A 13,905-nucleotide genomic window follows, 5' to 3' on the forward strand; every position below is an offset into this window, starting at 1 on the left:
AGGTGTTTGTGTGTGCACATGTATACACACGTGTGTGTGTACGTACATACATGTGTGAGCGCGTGTTTGAGGCCCTTGGCGCTGTTGGTGCTTGATGTCTTACCAATTCTAAGTGGACATTCTGAGAAGGGTTTTAAATAAAACAAGGAATCTCGGTCAGAACCACTAATGAAAACCTCCCAGCCTTGCTCTTTGTGTCCTTCAGGCCGAGTTCCAGAAACCAGAGGTCTGAATTTGGAGAAGGCTGGTGTGCGTACCAACCCCAACACTCAGAAGATCCTGGTTGATGCCCAGGAAGCCACCTCCGTTCCCCACATCTATGCCATCGGAGACGTGGCAGAGGTACGGCCTGCGCCACTGCCTGCCCCCACCCCGTCCCCCGACCCTGTACCCCTGCCTTGTGGCTCACACGGGCTCTGCGCTGAGCCCCAGGAGGACTTGGCATCACCCCCGCCTCCATGCTCCTCCTCTCTGTGGACGGGTGGGCGGACAAGGGGGCACCGTCCACAGATCCTGCCGTGAAGCTCCTCACGGGTCAGCTCTGAGGGATGGTGTCTGTTTGCACACCATGGAGTGGCCTCGACCTCCTGGCCTCGGTTTACCTCTGATCTTGGGCAGTCCGGACCCCCATGAGCCCGGCTTGGGAGGCATCTGTCAGTGGCCCCCCCTTAAGGGCCCAGAAACACCGGGGGCTGCTCAGCTATGAGCCCTGGCGCCTCAGGATCGGTCGGCCTGTCCTGCACACGTGCATCGCGTCCCGAGGAGGGCAGCCAGGGCAGGGTCCCAATCATAGGCTGGGCCCCCAGACCTAGCAGGCCTCTCCACGGTGCCGCCACAAAGCGCCACGAACTGGGTGGTCAGAACAGCAGAATTTGTTCCTTCCTGTTCTGGAGGCCCAAAACCCGAGGTCAAGGCATCAGGGCTGTGCTCCCTCCTCTGGGGAGGACCCTCCTCACCAGGTCCAGCTTCTGAGGCCCCGGGTATCTTCACAAGCATCTCCTCTGGGGCCTGCCTGTCCCTGGATTTAGGGCCACCTGAATCCAGGCTGACTTCATGTCAATCCTCACTTTAATTATCCCTGCGAAGACCCCAACTTCCCAGGAGGGCACAGTCTGAGGTACTGGGGGGATATGAGTTTGGGGGTGCTGTGAAACCCACCGTGGTGTTAGTTTATGTTTATTCTTCACACATTGAGCACCAGGCACTTTTCTGGGTTCTGGGGTCACTGCAGGAACAGACAGAAGTCCCAGCCCTCGTGGAGGTGATGTTCTGTCACAGTCACAGGTGACAAGCAGATGAGCTATTTCAGGTGTCAGGAGATGCTCAGTGTGGGGGTCAGAAAGGCGGCAGTCATCATCGATGCTGTGGGACCACCCCTCCCTCAGCCTCCCCAGCCTCTGCTGCAGCTTGTGATAGGTGGGGGGCTTCCAGAGAGCCTGGCACACACATGGAGATGGGGCAGGGGGCGCGGGGAGGCCATGCACGGCTGGGCCTCCCTTTGTTCCTGAAGGGCCAGCCTGCTCATCTGGAGACAGTCTGTCCTGCACTACAGCCTGGCCCCGGTGTCCCCATTGTACCAGAGGGGCCGCCCCCGCCGTGGCCAGTGCTCAGATGGGAGCCAGTTGGCTGCCGCTTGAGCCTCAAGCCCCCCATGAACCCAGGCTCATGAGATGCTGTGTCGGAAACAGCCCCCTGTGTCGCGACCACGGGGACAGCCCGCTGGGTGCGTCAGAGCTCCAGCCGCTCCCCCCGCTGGGTCATCTGGCCACCTAGTCGACCCATTGGTGTGGACGAGGCTTCATGCTTGCTCACTGCCCTGGGGACCTGGCTGCTTAGCTGGGCAGTGCTGTGTCTTAAAACACTCAGCCTGCTCCCTCAGAAAGGTCACTCTGAGCAGCAAGAAGCGTTAACCCCCAGGGGTCTGGCGAGGGGAAGCCGTGCTTCAGGGAGACCTCGTGTGCCGTGTGGGCTATGTCCCCGTTAGTCAGTTAGTCAGGCCGGTGGAATGCACGGGCTGCCTACACAGCTTTATCGCTGCCGATCTCCATTCATTTCTGGAATGTCAAACAACATCTGCATTTCCTGCTGCTGCAGGGGTGATTGGCAGCCAGCCCCAGGCCGATGCGTGTGGGGACACGGGGGCTGTGCCACCCCCTGCTCCCCGGCAGGACACACCCTGGGGCAGAGGCCTCCATGAAACGGCGTCCGATCTGGGCTCGGTAATGGGCTTGACGTGCCAGACAAGCTGTGTGTCGGAGCCCACTGCTGCTCCCAGGGCCCGTCTTAGCCCGAATCCGTTAGTGCGAATGGGTAAATGGTGGTTGGGTCCCTTTTGAGCTTTGTTGTGGGGGCAGCTCTGCAAAGGCACTGACGTGAAGAAGGGGTCCTGAGAGAAGTCACAAGTGGGTACGGGCGGTGTGGCCAGGCTTGTTAGCGGCTCACCCCCTTTTCCAGGGAAGGGGCCGTGACCACAGCTGTCTCCCCCCTGAGCAGGACAGAGGGGAGCATGCGGGGACAAGTAGAGGCAAAATGCGTCTGGGGGAGACGCCCCACTGGGAAGGTGGTACCCCCACTGAGGGTCAAGCTGAAGTAACCCCGTGCTCCCACCTCCCAGGGACGGCCAGAGCTGACGCCCACGGCTATCATGGCCGGGAGGCTCTTAGCCCAGAGGCTCTGCAGTCGGTCCTCAGACCTGATGGACTATGACAACGTGAGTGCCCCTCCTCTTCAGACGCCACTTCCAGCCTGTGGGAGCTGCAGCTCGTTCTGGGGGTGCACGTGTGTCTGTGCATGCGAGCATGTGCGTGTGCGTGTGCACCTGTGTGTGAGGTGCAGCCCGGGAACAAGAGAGGGGGTTGCCTGTCCAGGGACTAGCCTGCAACTACCGCTCTCGGTGTACCCCAGTGGGGTCTTCGCTCTGGTGCCTAATCCCGGCCCACCCTCCAGGTCCCCACGACGGTCTTCACACCGCTGGAGTATGGCTGTGTGGGGCTGTCAGAGGAGGAGGCCGTGGCTCGCCATGGAGAGGAGCGTGTGGAGGTGAGTCAGGGCCCCAGGGAGGGGGCTGCCAGGACACAGGCCTGTGTGGCCCTCCACCCCATCATGGCTGGCCCCCACAGAGGCCTGCGGCAAGCGGGAGTGTTGGCGTCCTGCTTCCTGGGGCCTGCAGCTTAGCAGGGCGGGGCGTGGGGCCCGGAACGATGGCTGTGATGGGCTGGCGGTGCTGGCGGGCAGCCCCGGGAATGACGGGACCTTTGGGCTGCGGCCCACCTCAGGGGGGTGCATGTCTGCCTTGACCTGAAAGGCTCCTCCTGCCCTCCGACCTCTGCTCGCCTCCACCCCTGCCCTTCTGCCCCCGCCTGGCCCTGTGCCTCCTCCACGAGTCTGGTCCTCGTGGGCCTCTGTCAGCCCAGACCCAGGCACCCACCCCGGAGGGAGGGGTTTCTCTGGGGTCTGCCTGGTGGGCTGTGGGTGCTGTGGCAGCTTGCAGGCGGGCTGGGAGAAACCGGACCCACGTGGCCACCAGAGCGGCCGGGGGCCCTTTGGGAATGAGCGCCCCGGGCTCCAGTGCCTGCCCTGCATCCCTGCGCCCCGGTTCCCTCCATCAACGGCACTTTATTTGCTATTTTTGTTCGATTCATCACAAGTGCCCTGGGACATGTGTCCGTGGCATTCCGTGATGTTGTTTTATGTTTCACAATGTTGAATGGCCAAATGCCCTTTGTTTGTTTTCTTTTCAATTCTGTCTTCGTTAGAACAATATTCTCTGAAGCTGCATTAATTAATAATGGCTGTGCAGCACATGTGAGGGCTCTGCTCATTTTTTACTCGGCCGCAGCCCCGAATGCGCTATCGGCCCTTCTCAGGCGCTGAAAGCCTTTGTCCAGCAGCTCCGGTGGGGGCCGCGCCCGCCCCGCCTGCTGGCTCAAGTGAGGGCCCGGCAAGAACCGAGGTGCCCGAGGGAGGCCAGACGGGCGGCCGGGCCCCCCTTCCACTGCCTGCGGTTGCCCCGTCCGTTCTCTGCAGCGTCCACCTGGGCTGTGCTCCTGGGCGGTGCCCGTGCCTGCACTGAGCCTCGGGCTCTGGGGCAAGTCAGAGGGTGGCCAGTCTGGCACCCGTTCCGCTGCTGTAGTTCTTGGGGGTCTTGGGCCTGGTGGGAGAGCGTCTGTCTGCAGGCTGCCGTGCCGGGAGGAGAGGGGTGCCTCCGAGGCCAGCCGAGCCTTGTCCTTGCCCCAGACCACAACCTGCAGGCTGAGCGGGCAGTTCCGGCCCACCCCCCACCGTGCCCACAGCCTGTCGAGCTGTAAAATGCCCCCGGGGCTTAGTTTGCTGCAGCCGCTGACCCAGGAATCCGTGTCTTGTCACCCAGGTTTATCACGCGTATTATAAACCACTGGAGTTCGTGGTGCCTGAACGGGATGCGTCCCAGTGTTACATAAAGGTGAGCATCCCCGTGGGCCTGGCCGGGATGAGAGAGAGCCCCCACGGCCGCGCACGCCCCTGCTGACCGTGTGCCTTTCAGATGGTGTGTCTGCGGGAGCCCCCACAGCTGGTGCTGGGCCTGCACTTCCTTGGCCCCAATGCTGGCGAAGTTACTCAAGGATTTGCTCTGGGGATCAAGTAAGTCCACAGGAATGTGGGCCGTTACGTGACACTCAGGCTGGGGTCCCCCGAAAGTCAGCGGCACCGCTGTTGGAAGTCTGCCACATCAGGGTCACTCATGGTCATGTTTTCAGAGAGTGTCTGCCCAATGGGACGGGTCCGGTCGGTCACCTGAGAGGTGGCCATGTCCATCTCTGGCCGGGCCAACCGGGGGGAACAGGCTCATGTCCCCAGCCAGGCCTGAGGGGCACAGTAGGTCTTCTCTGCTCAGAATGAGGGTTGGGGGCTGAGTGCCCAGTCAGTCAGGAGCAGGGCCTCGGCATCAAGTGTGCTGGGAGGGCCTCCCGGGGGGTACGTGTCCTGTGGGGCTGGTCCCAGCTGCAGGCTGTGCATGGCGGGGCCCCGGGGCCCATGCTGTGGAAGCTCTGGTGGGGGTGGGTTTCTGGGTATGAAGAGGCCAGGCAGCTGGTGAGGGGCTGTCAGAGGCAGGAGGGCTGGGGTGAAGCAGAGGGAGGGGGCTGAACTCAGAGAGGAGGGCGAGTGGGCCTGTGCCTGGTGGGCTGGGGGCAGCAGGAGGCCAGGCCAGGCAGGTGGGAGGTGGGCCCCAAGGTGGGGCTGCCTGGCTGCTGCAGGCTCGGGGTGTTTGCTCCAAGGGAGGTGGGGCGGGGCCAGCATAGGTGTTGGCAGGTGTTCCTGGCTGCCAGCTGGAGAAGACAGGAGGGGGGCCAGGGCTGGGGGACGGTGAGGAGACCGTGACCTCCCAACTCTCCCCCGTGTGCTACCACCTGAGGATGGAGGCGGGGGGACTGGAACACGCCTCCCTGCACTGACTCGTCCCCCGAATCCCCTGTCCCCGGCGTGCAGGTGTGGGGCCTCCTACCAGCAGGTGATGCGGACGGTGGGCATCCACCCAACCTGTGCCGAGGAGGTGGCCAAGCTGCGCATCTCCAAGCGCTCGGGCCTGGACCCCACCGTGACCGGCTGCTGAGGCTAAGCGGCCATCCCTAGACCCAGGGTGCTCAGCATGACTTCTGCCCCCACGGCCAGGCTCAGCAGAGGCTCAGAGCCAGGTACGCATGCCAGGTAGGTCCTATGTTTAAGGGGAGTAGGGTGCCCCTGTGAATTGCTCTCCAGGTGCAGGAGAAGCTGCACCTGCCGAGAGGGCCCCACCCCCCACAGGGCACTCCAGACCCCAGCCGGGTTGCTGCTGCTCCTCATGTACAGGCGGTGTCTGGGGGCCAGGGTCACCCCGTAGTGCCTGTCCTGGGGGCGGGGGGGTTGGGGACTCAGGGTGTGGAATGCTCATTGGGCCTCCCTACCACCTGCCCCGCTCAGAACAGCCCAGCTCCTTTCTCTATTGCCCAGAAGGTGGAGACGCAGGCTCGTGCTCAGAGCCACCCGCAGTCTGGTTCTGTTAGACTTTGCAAAGCCGGGCTGAGTGGGCTGCCAGAAGCCCCGGGGTGTGATGTTTGTCCTGAGACTCATCTAGGAGAAAATAAGCAAGTCCCTGCCTGACCCCAGCCAAGGGGATGCCTGTGGTTGGGGCCTTTCCGCCTGTCAGCCTGAGAGGGGCAACCCCTGGCCGTCGGCTCCTCCTGGGTTGGGGTCCCGAGGGCCCCGGGGGACTGTGGACAGAGCAGTGGGCACCCACGGGATGCCCACAGGTGGGCGTGAGGGGCCAAGCCACGGCAGAGGATCAGTGGGCCAGGCCCAGAGCCTCTCCTGGGGCACCCAGGGCACTGGCTCCTCCACACCTCCTGGACAGGGCTGCCTCTGATGAGCTTTATCATTTCAGGGTGTTTCTAACAGTTATGCACGACCTGGTGGGGCAGGGCCACCCCTTGGCTGGTTTCTTCTCTGTCCCCCGAGAGTCCCTGTGTGCGGGCGGGTGTGGGAACGTGGGGCCACCCCATGCTGACCCCCATCCTCGGCAGGCAGGATGCTGGAGGCCGAGCCCGGGTGAGCCTCGCCCCTGCCCAGTGCATCTGGACCAACGCCGAGCACCCTGCAGGGATGGCCCAGGCCTGCATCTCACACCCCCGCCCATGCCAGATGATGACGACTTGCTCAGAAACCCCCCGCGGGCTGCCCACGTCTGAGTTCACTGGCGTTTCCAGGGCACAAATAAAGAGGGTGTTTTCCGGAAGTGTGCCCTGCCCATGATGTCCCCGACGCACCCGGGGTGGCCGCCCATCCGTCACCATAGGGAATCCCTTCCGAGTCATACTGTGCTGGGGTCAGCGTGCGGGGGCTCCCCATCACCCCGCCCCGGAGGACCCTGCCTTTCCTCCTGGAGCAGAGCCTCCTGGGAACGCAGGCTGTGTTCCAGAGCCACCTGCCAGTGTCATGGCCGGTGACAGGAGTGGGATGGTGCTGAGGCCCTGTCCCCCGAATGTTCCGCTTTCCCGGGCCCCATCCAGCTTGTCGGCTGGGCTCAGGCTAATCCCGCACATGGAGGCTGACGGGGAGGGAGGCCCCCAGCACCTGTCAGTCACCGCGGAGAGGTGGCGCTGACAGCGACGGGCAGGGCCCGGTATTGTACTGGGGCTTTAGCGGCGGTTAATCTCGTGTCTTCCCAAAGAAAACATCACTTAGTCTGCCGCCCGGGAGCCCTGGGTGGGACCCTGCTTGTCAGCGAACAAAGGAATGTCTTTGCGCCTTAATGGGCCTGCGGGAACTCAGACACCGCTCGCGTGAAGCGTGTGCAGCGGCCCTCAGACGCCCCATTGAGACGCCAAGTGCCGGGAGGGGCCAGGCCTCTTGACAAATGCAGTGCGATCAGCCGTGTCCCGTTTAACGCCCGGCTGGTGGCCCCACGAGGAGGTTCCCTCTGCGCTGGGCATGGCCTCCCAGCCTTGGAGGCAGGGGGCGGGCTTTGCGGGGTCAGCTGACCGGGATGGAAGGGGGGCCCTGGACACTGGGATGGCCGCATGGGGCCAAAAGGGACCTGACGCGGCCTCACGGCTTACTGTGATGCCGGGTGATGCAGTCGGGCTGGGAGCCCCACGTACCTGACAGGCGGCCGCCCCATGTCAGTGCCCCTGCAGCCCCTTTCCCAGGGCAGCCTCGATCCAGCTGTGCCTGCGACATCCTCTCTCTGGCCAGTTCACGCAGCCTGTGTGGCCACCGAAGGGAGAACAAAGCCCCCACGGTGCTCGGGAGAGCCCTGGGGCGCCGCCAGTGTGGAGGCCCCTCCCCCACGCGGGGCTCACCCCCTCCCCGTCCCAGGCAGGGGCCTGGCCCTGTTCCCAAACATCAGGAGCCACAAAGGGCCCGGCCATGTCCCCCATCCCCCTGCCCTGGGGGCTCCAGTGGGGTGGTGTGTGCAGACCCAGGCTTCCCTTGCTGACCCCCAGTCCCCCGCCCTGCACTTGGGGAGGCACCTGCTGTACTCTTGGGTCTCAGGCCGGAGCTGGGCACAGGGCATTCTGTCCTGCTTGTGTGTCCCTCGGGCTTGCCTGGCTCCAGGTTCGCTCACTGCGTGGCCTGAGACCCCTCCCTGGGCAAAGCCCGGCTCCAATCCCTCCTCCCAGGGAGCATAGGGAGGGGCCAGAACCCCACAGGCCAGGTGCTCTCCACCTGGGCCCAGGGCCGCCTCCTGCACCTTGGCATGTTTTTATGGTGCAATGAAAATATGACTTTAATTCCTCAGATTGTTCTGTGTAACCTACAATGACCCCGCGATGTCCTGCACTCATCTGTGGCTGCGAGTTGTGCAGTGACGTGGGGGAGCTGCCGCTGGGGCCAGCCCACCCCTCCCCTGCCTCTCCCTCCGTTGGGAAGCCCTCTGCTGCCACCCCAGTCCTCTCCCAGCCCCCTGAGGTGCTGTCCCCGAGGTCCTGGGCCCCCAGGGAGACGGATACACAGGGGAGGGTGACCAGTCCTCAAGGGCTGGGCTGAGGGCTACACACCCTCCGCAGGCCGTGGGTGCCCCCCAGCATCCCACAGCCGTGTGGTGACCCCCAGTGTTGCTGGGTGGGTAGCAGGGAACACCCACCCCACACATGCCTCAGCCATAGTTTCACGCGGCGGCAGGCCTGGCTGAGTAGGTGACCGCCAGGTCCAGCCAGGGGTCCTCCAGGCGGAGTTGCCCTGTGAGAAACAGCCATTGTCAGGTGGTGCCCATAGGTTGGGGCATCTGTCCTGTGGCCACAAGCCAGGCAACAGCTCAGAGATGTGGCTGGTGTCCTGGCCTGAAGCAGGCCCTCACCCACCACTCACTGCCTGACGCTGAGCTTCCAGGAGCTGCCGCGGTGCAGGTGGCCCAGGGCCCTGCAAGAGGGACGCCATGAGTAGGCTGGGCAGTGCGCTTGTCCAGAGGCCCAGGGCCACCAGGCTGAATGACTGAGCCCTGTGGACCCTGTTCAGGCTCTGGGCGCCCGGCCCACCCCAGTCAGGGCACCGCCCACAGTGAGGCCTCAGTGCCCCACACTCACATCACTCACGGAAGCATCTGGTTCTTACGAGTCCACCATGAGAGGCTCCTCCGTGCTGGCCGGGTCTGGGCCAGGCCACCAAGAGCCCCAGGCTGCCCCCACTCATCCCTGAGCCCCTCTGGGAGCCCAGGGCCCCTGGCTGCCCTCACCTGAGCCATGGCCTCTTCCTGCCCAGCTTGACCAAGCCTGCCCTGACCTCCACTGCCCACCTCCTTTCTGGTCAGCGCCCACCGGTCCTGCTCGGTCCACCCTTGGGTCCTAGTCCGGGTGCACGTGGGGGGACGCTGTGGGCCAGTCACTGCCAGAAACAGGTTGGGAGATGCCCCCACACACCCCCGGGGCAAACAAGCCCAGCAGGGTGCCTGGGCCCGAGGTGGCCACATCACAAACAGCCCCATGAGTGTCCCCTGCCCTGTCTCTGCTGTAGTGCCAAGGTCCCACAGCACATCCCTCTGCTGGCCCAGTCCTGTCAGGAAGCATCTTTGGTGGAAGTGATGCCTGATCCCAATGGCCACAGATGGCATCCCCTTGGGCGGGTGCCATGGTGCCTGGGGACAGTAGCTGGGTTGTCCGCCCCGAGTAGCCAGGGTCCGGCAGGAGACCCGCTCCTGCTGACACATCGGATCTTTTGGGCAACACTGGGAGGGAGAAGACTGTTTTATAGATGCTGCTTCTTGGTCTGCAGGAGCTCGGCCTCAGGACAGGTGGGCTGTGGCCTTCAGACCTGGGTCTGACGTCTGTGGGGGGAAGCACAGCCTAGTCTGCCCCGAGGCAGACTCCTGCTCTCCCCGTTTGCTCTCCCCAGGCCCACTCCTCCCCATTGGCCGGCCCTCCCTGCGGCCCAGCTCCTGGAGATCTCTCGGGTTTCTGGGCCTGCCCCGAGGGCTCTGGGAACCCTGCACGTCCTGGGCCCCAGCCAAGCACCTGTGCCTTCCCAGGGCCAGCAGAGCATCTTAGAGCTGAGCCCGCCTAATCCCAGCCAAACGTGGCTTATGGTGCTCGGGTGTCCCTAATCCTGAAACCCAAGACCGGGTCCCAGCAGCCATACCAGCACCGTCCAAGTGGGCAGCAGGAGGACCACCTCCCTCTGCGTGCCTGTTGTTTGGAGCTGACCCCCACTGGGGACAGGGCACCCGCAGGGTGAACACCCAATCCTGACGAACGCAGGTGAGCTCAGGAACCACCGAGCCCTCACTGCCTGGCTGGTCCTGCTCCAGCCTTGCCCCCGGGCTGCCCAGCGGCGACAGCAGAAGCAAACAGGAGAGGCAGGCCTGGCTAAAGCCTTGAGACTCTGGCCTCTAGGGTTTCATGGGACAGTGATGCAGCCTGCATTTCCATGAAATTAAGTTTGTTGGGGTTTTATTTTCCTAATAAATTTGGGATCTTTATGGCATAAATCTGATGATCAAGTAACACCAAAAGCTTGGGAATAAAGCAGAACCATGAGCAACAGGCACTGTGGCCTTGTTACGTAGCAGCTGGGGGTCAGGAGCCTGCAGGGCCCAGCTCCCTGCCTGGCCGCCAGCCACTGATCCGGCCAGGGCTCCAGGCACTGGGCATGGCCCCCCACAGGCCCCCTTTTCATAATTAGGTTATCGAGGCATGCAGCCCATGACGGCAAGAATGGCTAGTGGCCCCTGATGGTCTTAGTATCTTTGAAGAATTTTCATACCCATAAGTTCCCCCAAAGCAGATGTAAGTGGCTCCTGAGCTACCAGGGTCAAGATGTGGGACAGAACAGGAGGCAATCGAAGCAACATCTGGACGTGTCTTCTTTGGGCCCCCACCTGACAAGTGAGAAGACTGATGCCCAGACCCCCAGGTGCCCCGTGGGGCATGAAGGTGCAGCCAGGCCCCTGCCTGTGGGAGAGGGTGGATGGGAGGCGAGCCCTCTGCGGCCTCAAAGGCGCATTGTCCTGCCCCGGTGGCTGGAACTGGGCCGGGTGATTATAATAATAACGTCCTGACGCTCAGCAAGTAGTTGGGTTTCCATAGCTCAGGGAGTATCTGGTTTTCAAAGGGGAGACATTGTACAAGTGGAGTGTTGTTCACATCAGCCGTTCTCTGCAGGTCAGAGGCCCGCCCGGCGCCTGCCTCCTCCCAGAGGTGCATGCCTGGGCACACCGGGCGAGGAACTGCACCGGGAGGCCCTCCCCACCTGCCCTACAGGGCTGCGAGGACCAGGTCCTGCCGCGGGGAGGCAGAGAGTGGGATCACTTCCCCCACGGCACTCGCCTGGCCCTTAAGCCTTTGCCAGGCTGTGCCTCCAACCTTCTGCCTGGCCAGCCCCCCTCCTTGGTTATGATTCAGTGCAAGGCTCTCCCTCCAGGAAGCCTTCCTGGAATGGTGTTTCTCTCTTGCCCTAAAGGAGCCTCCCTTCCTCGTGTCTCTGTCCCCAGCATGGTGCCTGGTGTGTAGTAGGTGCTCGAGGCACAGCTGTTGATGAACCTGGGTGTGAAGCCTTTACGTTGTGTTTTCCATCCTGACAGGTCCCAGGAGCCTGCTTTGCAAGGTCTGAGCTCCACACACCGTGTGTCCGTGGAAAGGGGTGCAGCTCAGAGCTGACCTGACTTCCTGCAGCTTTCCTCCTCCAGCTCTCATGTGCCAGGGCCACACAGGGGAGCAGGAGGCCAGGTCTGCTCCAAGTGTTCCACTAGGTGCTGTGTGTCTTAATACAGGCAGGCATAGCTGGATTGGTGCTATTGGAGACAGATGTACAGGGGGCAGAGGGGCTGGTCTGGGTGGTGTCTGAGCAGCTTGTATAAAGCTAACTTTTTTGCAAATAAAAGTGACCAACTCCACACAAAATAGAAAAGATACTGTCTGAAGGCACTGAAGATCAACCAAAAGCAATAAAAATCTAGAGAGAATCCAGCCACTGGAAAAAGAAATGTACTGAGTGAGATTTGCGTGTATATGCTTTTCCCCTGAGGGCCCTCCCTAGGGCAGGGCACCAGTGACCAGAATGGGAATAGGAAGCTGTAGTCCTGTTGGCTTGAGGTGCCAGAGAACAGCTGGGGTCAGCCAGAGCATCTGGAAATGAGGGAGAAAATCCCTGAAAACCTGCATGTAAACTCCCGTCAGATCCTTGGTTGATGACTGAACTGCTCGTGTGGGAGCGAGACTCAAGGAGGAGAGAGCAGAGATTTCAGTGATCATCCACTGCAGGGGGACAGAGAGTTTGGATCTCAAGTCCCACCAAGTCACAGGGGCTGTGCAAGCACTGTGGGCTTTCCCCTGAACCTACAGCAAGTCCACACCTTGCGAGAAAAAATTAGGTTCCAAGACTAACGGGTTTGTGTAGGACTAAAGGCAAAACTGCAACAGATCCACCCTCACAAAAATAAAACAATGCCTCCAAAAGTTCAAAGTGGAAGGCCTGATGAAACAAAGGCCAACACACTTCAGAAGATAACAGACTCCAAAGGCTCTACAAAATGCCATCAGTGTCCAGAACGCAACTAAAAATGACTAGATGTGTGAGGAACGTGGAAATGTGATTCCTAGCCAGGAGGAGAAAGCAGTTCCTAGAAACCAGCCCCAAGATGATCCAGATGTTGGAATTAAATTTTTTAAAAATAAATTTATTTATTTTTGGCTGCATTGGGTCTTTGTTGCTGTGCGCGGGTTTTCTCTAATTGCAGAGCAGGGGCTACTCTTTGTTGCAGTGTGCGGGCTTCTTATTGAGGTGGCTTCTCTTGTTGTGGAACATGGGCTCTAGGCATGTGGGCTTCAGTAGTTGTGGCATGCGGGCTCAGTGATTGTGGCTCACAGGCTCTAGAGTGCAGGCTCCGTAGCTGTGGAGCACGGGCTTAGTTGCATCGCAGCATGTGGGATCTTCCCAGACCAGGGCTTGAACCTGTGTCTGCTGCATTGGCAAGCGGATTCCAGGGAAGTCCCTGGAATTAAATATTAAAACAGCTTTTATAAATATAGGTAAGTCCTCAAGGGAAAAATTGGCCATAATGAATGACCACAGAGAATTTTAGCAGAGAAACGGAAATGGTCAAAGAGAACCAAATAGAAATTCTAAAACTGAAAAGTATAAGAATAAATGAAAATGTAACTTGATGGACTTTAACGGATTTTAAGAACAGTTTGGAGATGGCAAAAGAAAGGGTCAATGATCTTGAAGACAAATAAATAAGAATTGTCCAATCAAAAGAATAGAGAGTAACAATAGAGGTAATATGGATCTGAGAGACCACAGTAGAAAGTCTAGGGACTTCCCTGGTGGTCCAGCAGTTAAGACTCCGAGCTCCCAGTGCAGGGGGTCCAGATTCGATCCCTGGTCAGGGAACTAGATCCCACGTGCCACAACTAAGCGCCTGCATGCCGCAACTAAAAGATCCTGCACGCCGCAACGCACATCCTGCATGCAGCAACAAAGATCCCACGTGCTGCAACTAAGACCCGGCACAGCCAAATAAATAAATAATTATTTTTTTAAAAAAGAAATAAAGTTTAATATAATCGTGCTTCGGAGGGAGAAAAGAGAGAGAATGGGGCATAAAAAAAATTTGAAGAAATGATGACCTGAAATTTCATTAATTTTGGGTCAACTTATAGATCCAAGAATCCCAACAAATCTCAAGCAGTATAAACATAAAAACAAACAGCCAGGCAGGCAGGCATATCACAGTCAAGCTCTTGAAAATCAAAGACAAAGAGGAAACTGTGAGAACAGTTGGAGGAATAAGGACACGTTACATGTGTCTGACTGCACATCGAAAAAATGAAGGTGAGAAGAAATGGAATGAAATCTATATTCAGAAAGAAAGCCAACCCAGAAATATTATTCAAAAATGAGGGAGAAATGAAGACACTTAGGTGACAGCTGGAGTGATTGCTTGCACTACAAGAACTA

At 60.1% G+C, this 13,905-nt stretch overlaps 1 protein-coding gene across 4 annotated transcripts in view; it reads left to right on the forward strand.

The window, feature by feature from the left end:
- The window catches only part of TXNRD2 (thioredoxin reductase 2), a 36,803-nt gene extending 27,787 nt beyond the window's left edge, over positions 1-9,016 (forward strand). The window contains exons 12-18 of one of the 4 annotated variants that reach the window (XM_030836452.3): positions 206-342; positions 2,615-2,710; positions 2,947-3,039; positions 4,370-4,441; positions 4,523-4,620; positions 5,467-5,685; positions 6,541-9,016. In XM_030836452.3, coding sequence (XP_030692312.1) covers positions 206-342; positions 2,615-2,710; positions 2,947-3,039; positions 4,370-4,441; positions 4,523-4,620; positions 5,467-5,590 — 620 coding nt within the window. In that variant the 3' untranslated portion in view covers positions 5,591-5,685; positions 6,541-9,016. Of the gene's footprint in view, positions 1-205; positions 343-2,614; positions 2,711-2,946; positions 3,040-4,369; positions 4,442-4,522; positions 4,621-5,466; positions 5,686-6,536 lie in introns of all 4 variants that reach the window. The other 3 variants (XM_030836451.3, XM_030836453.3, XM_030836450.3) reach the window with 3 other exon arrangements.
- The last annotated feature ends 4,889 nt before the right edge of the window (positions 9,017-13,905 follow it).

The sequence above is a fragment of the Globicephala melas genome, chromosome 13 (genome assembly GCF_963455315.2).
Source record: "Globicephala melas chromosome 13, mGloMel1.2, whole genome shotgun sequence".
Taxonomy (NCBI): Eukaryota; Metazoa; Chordata; class Mammalia; order Artiodactyla; family Delphinidae; genus Globicephala; species Globicephala melas.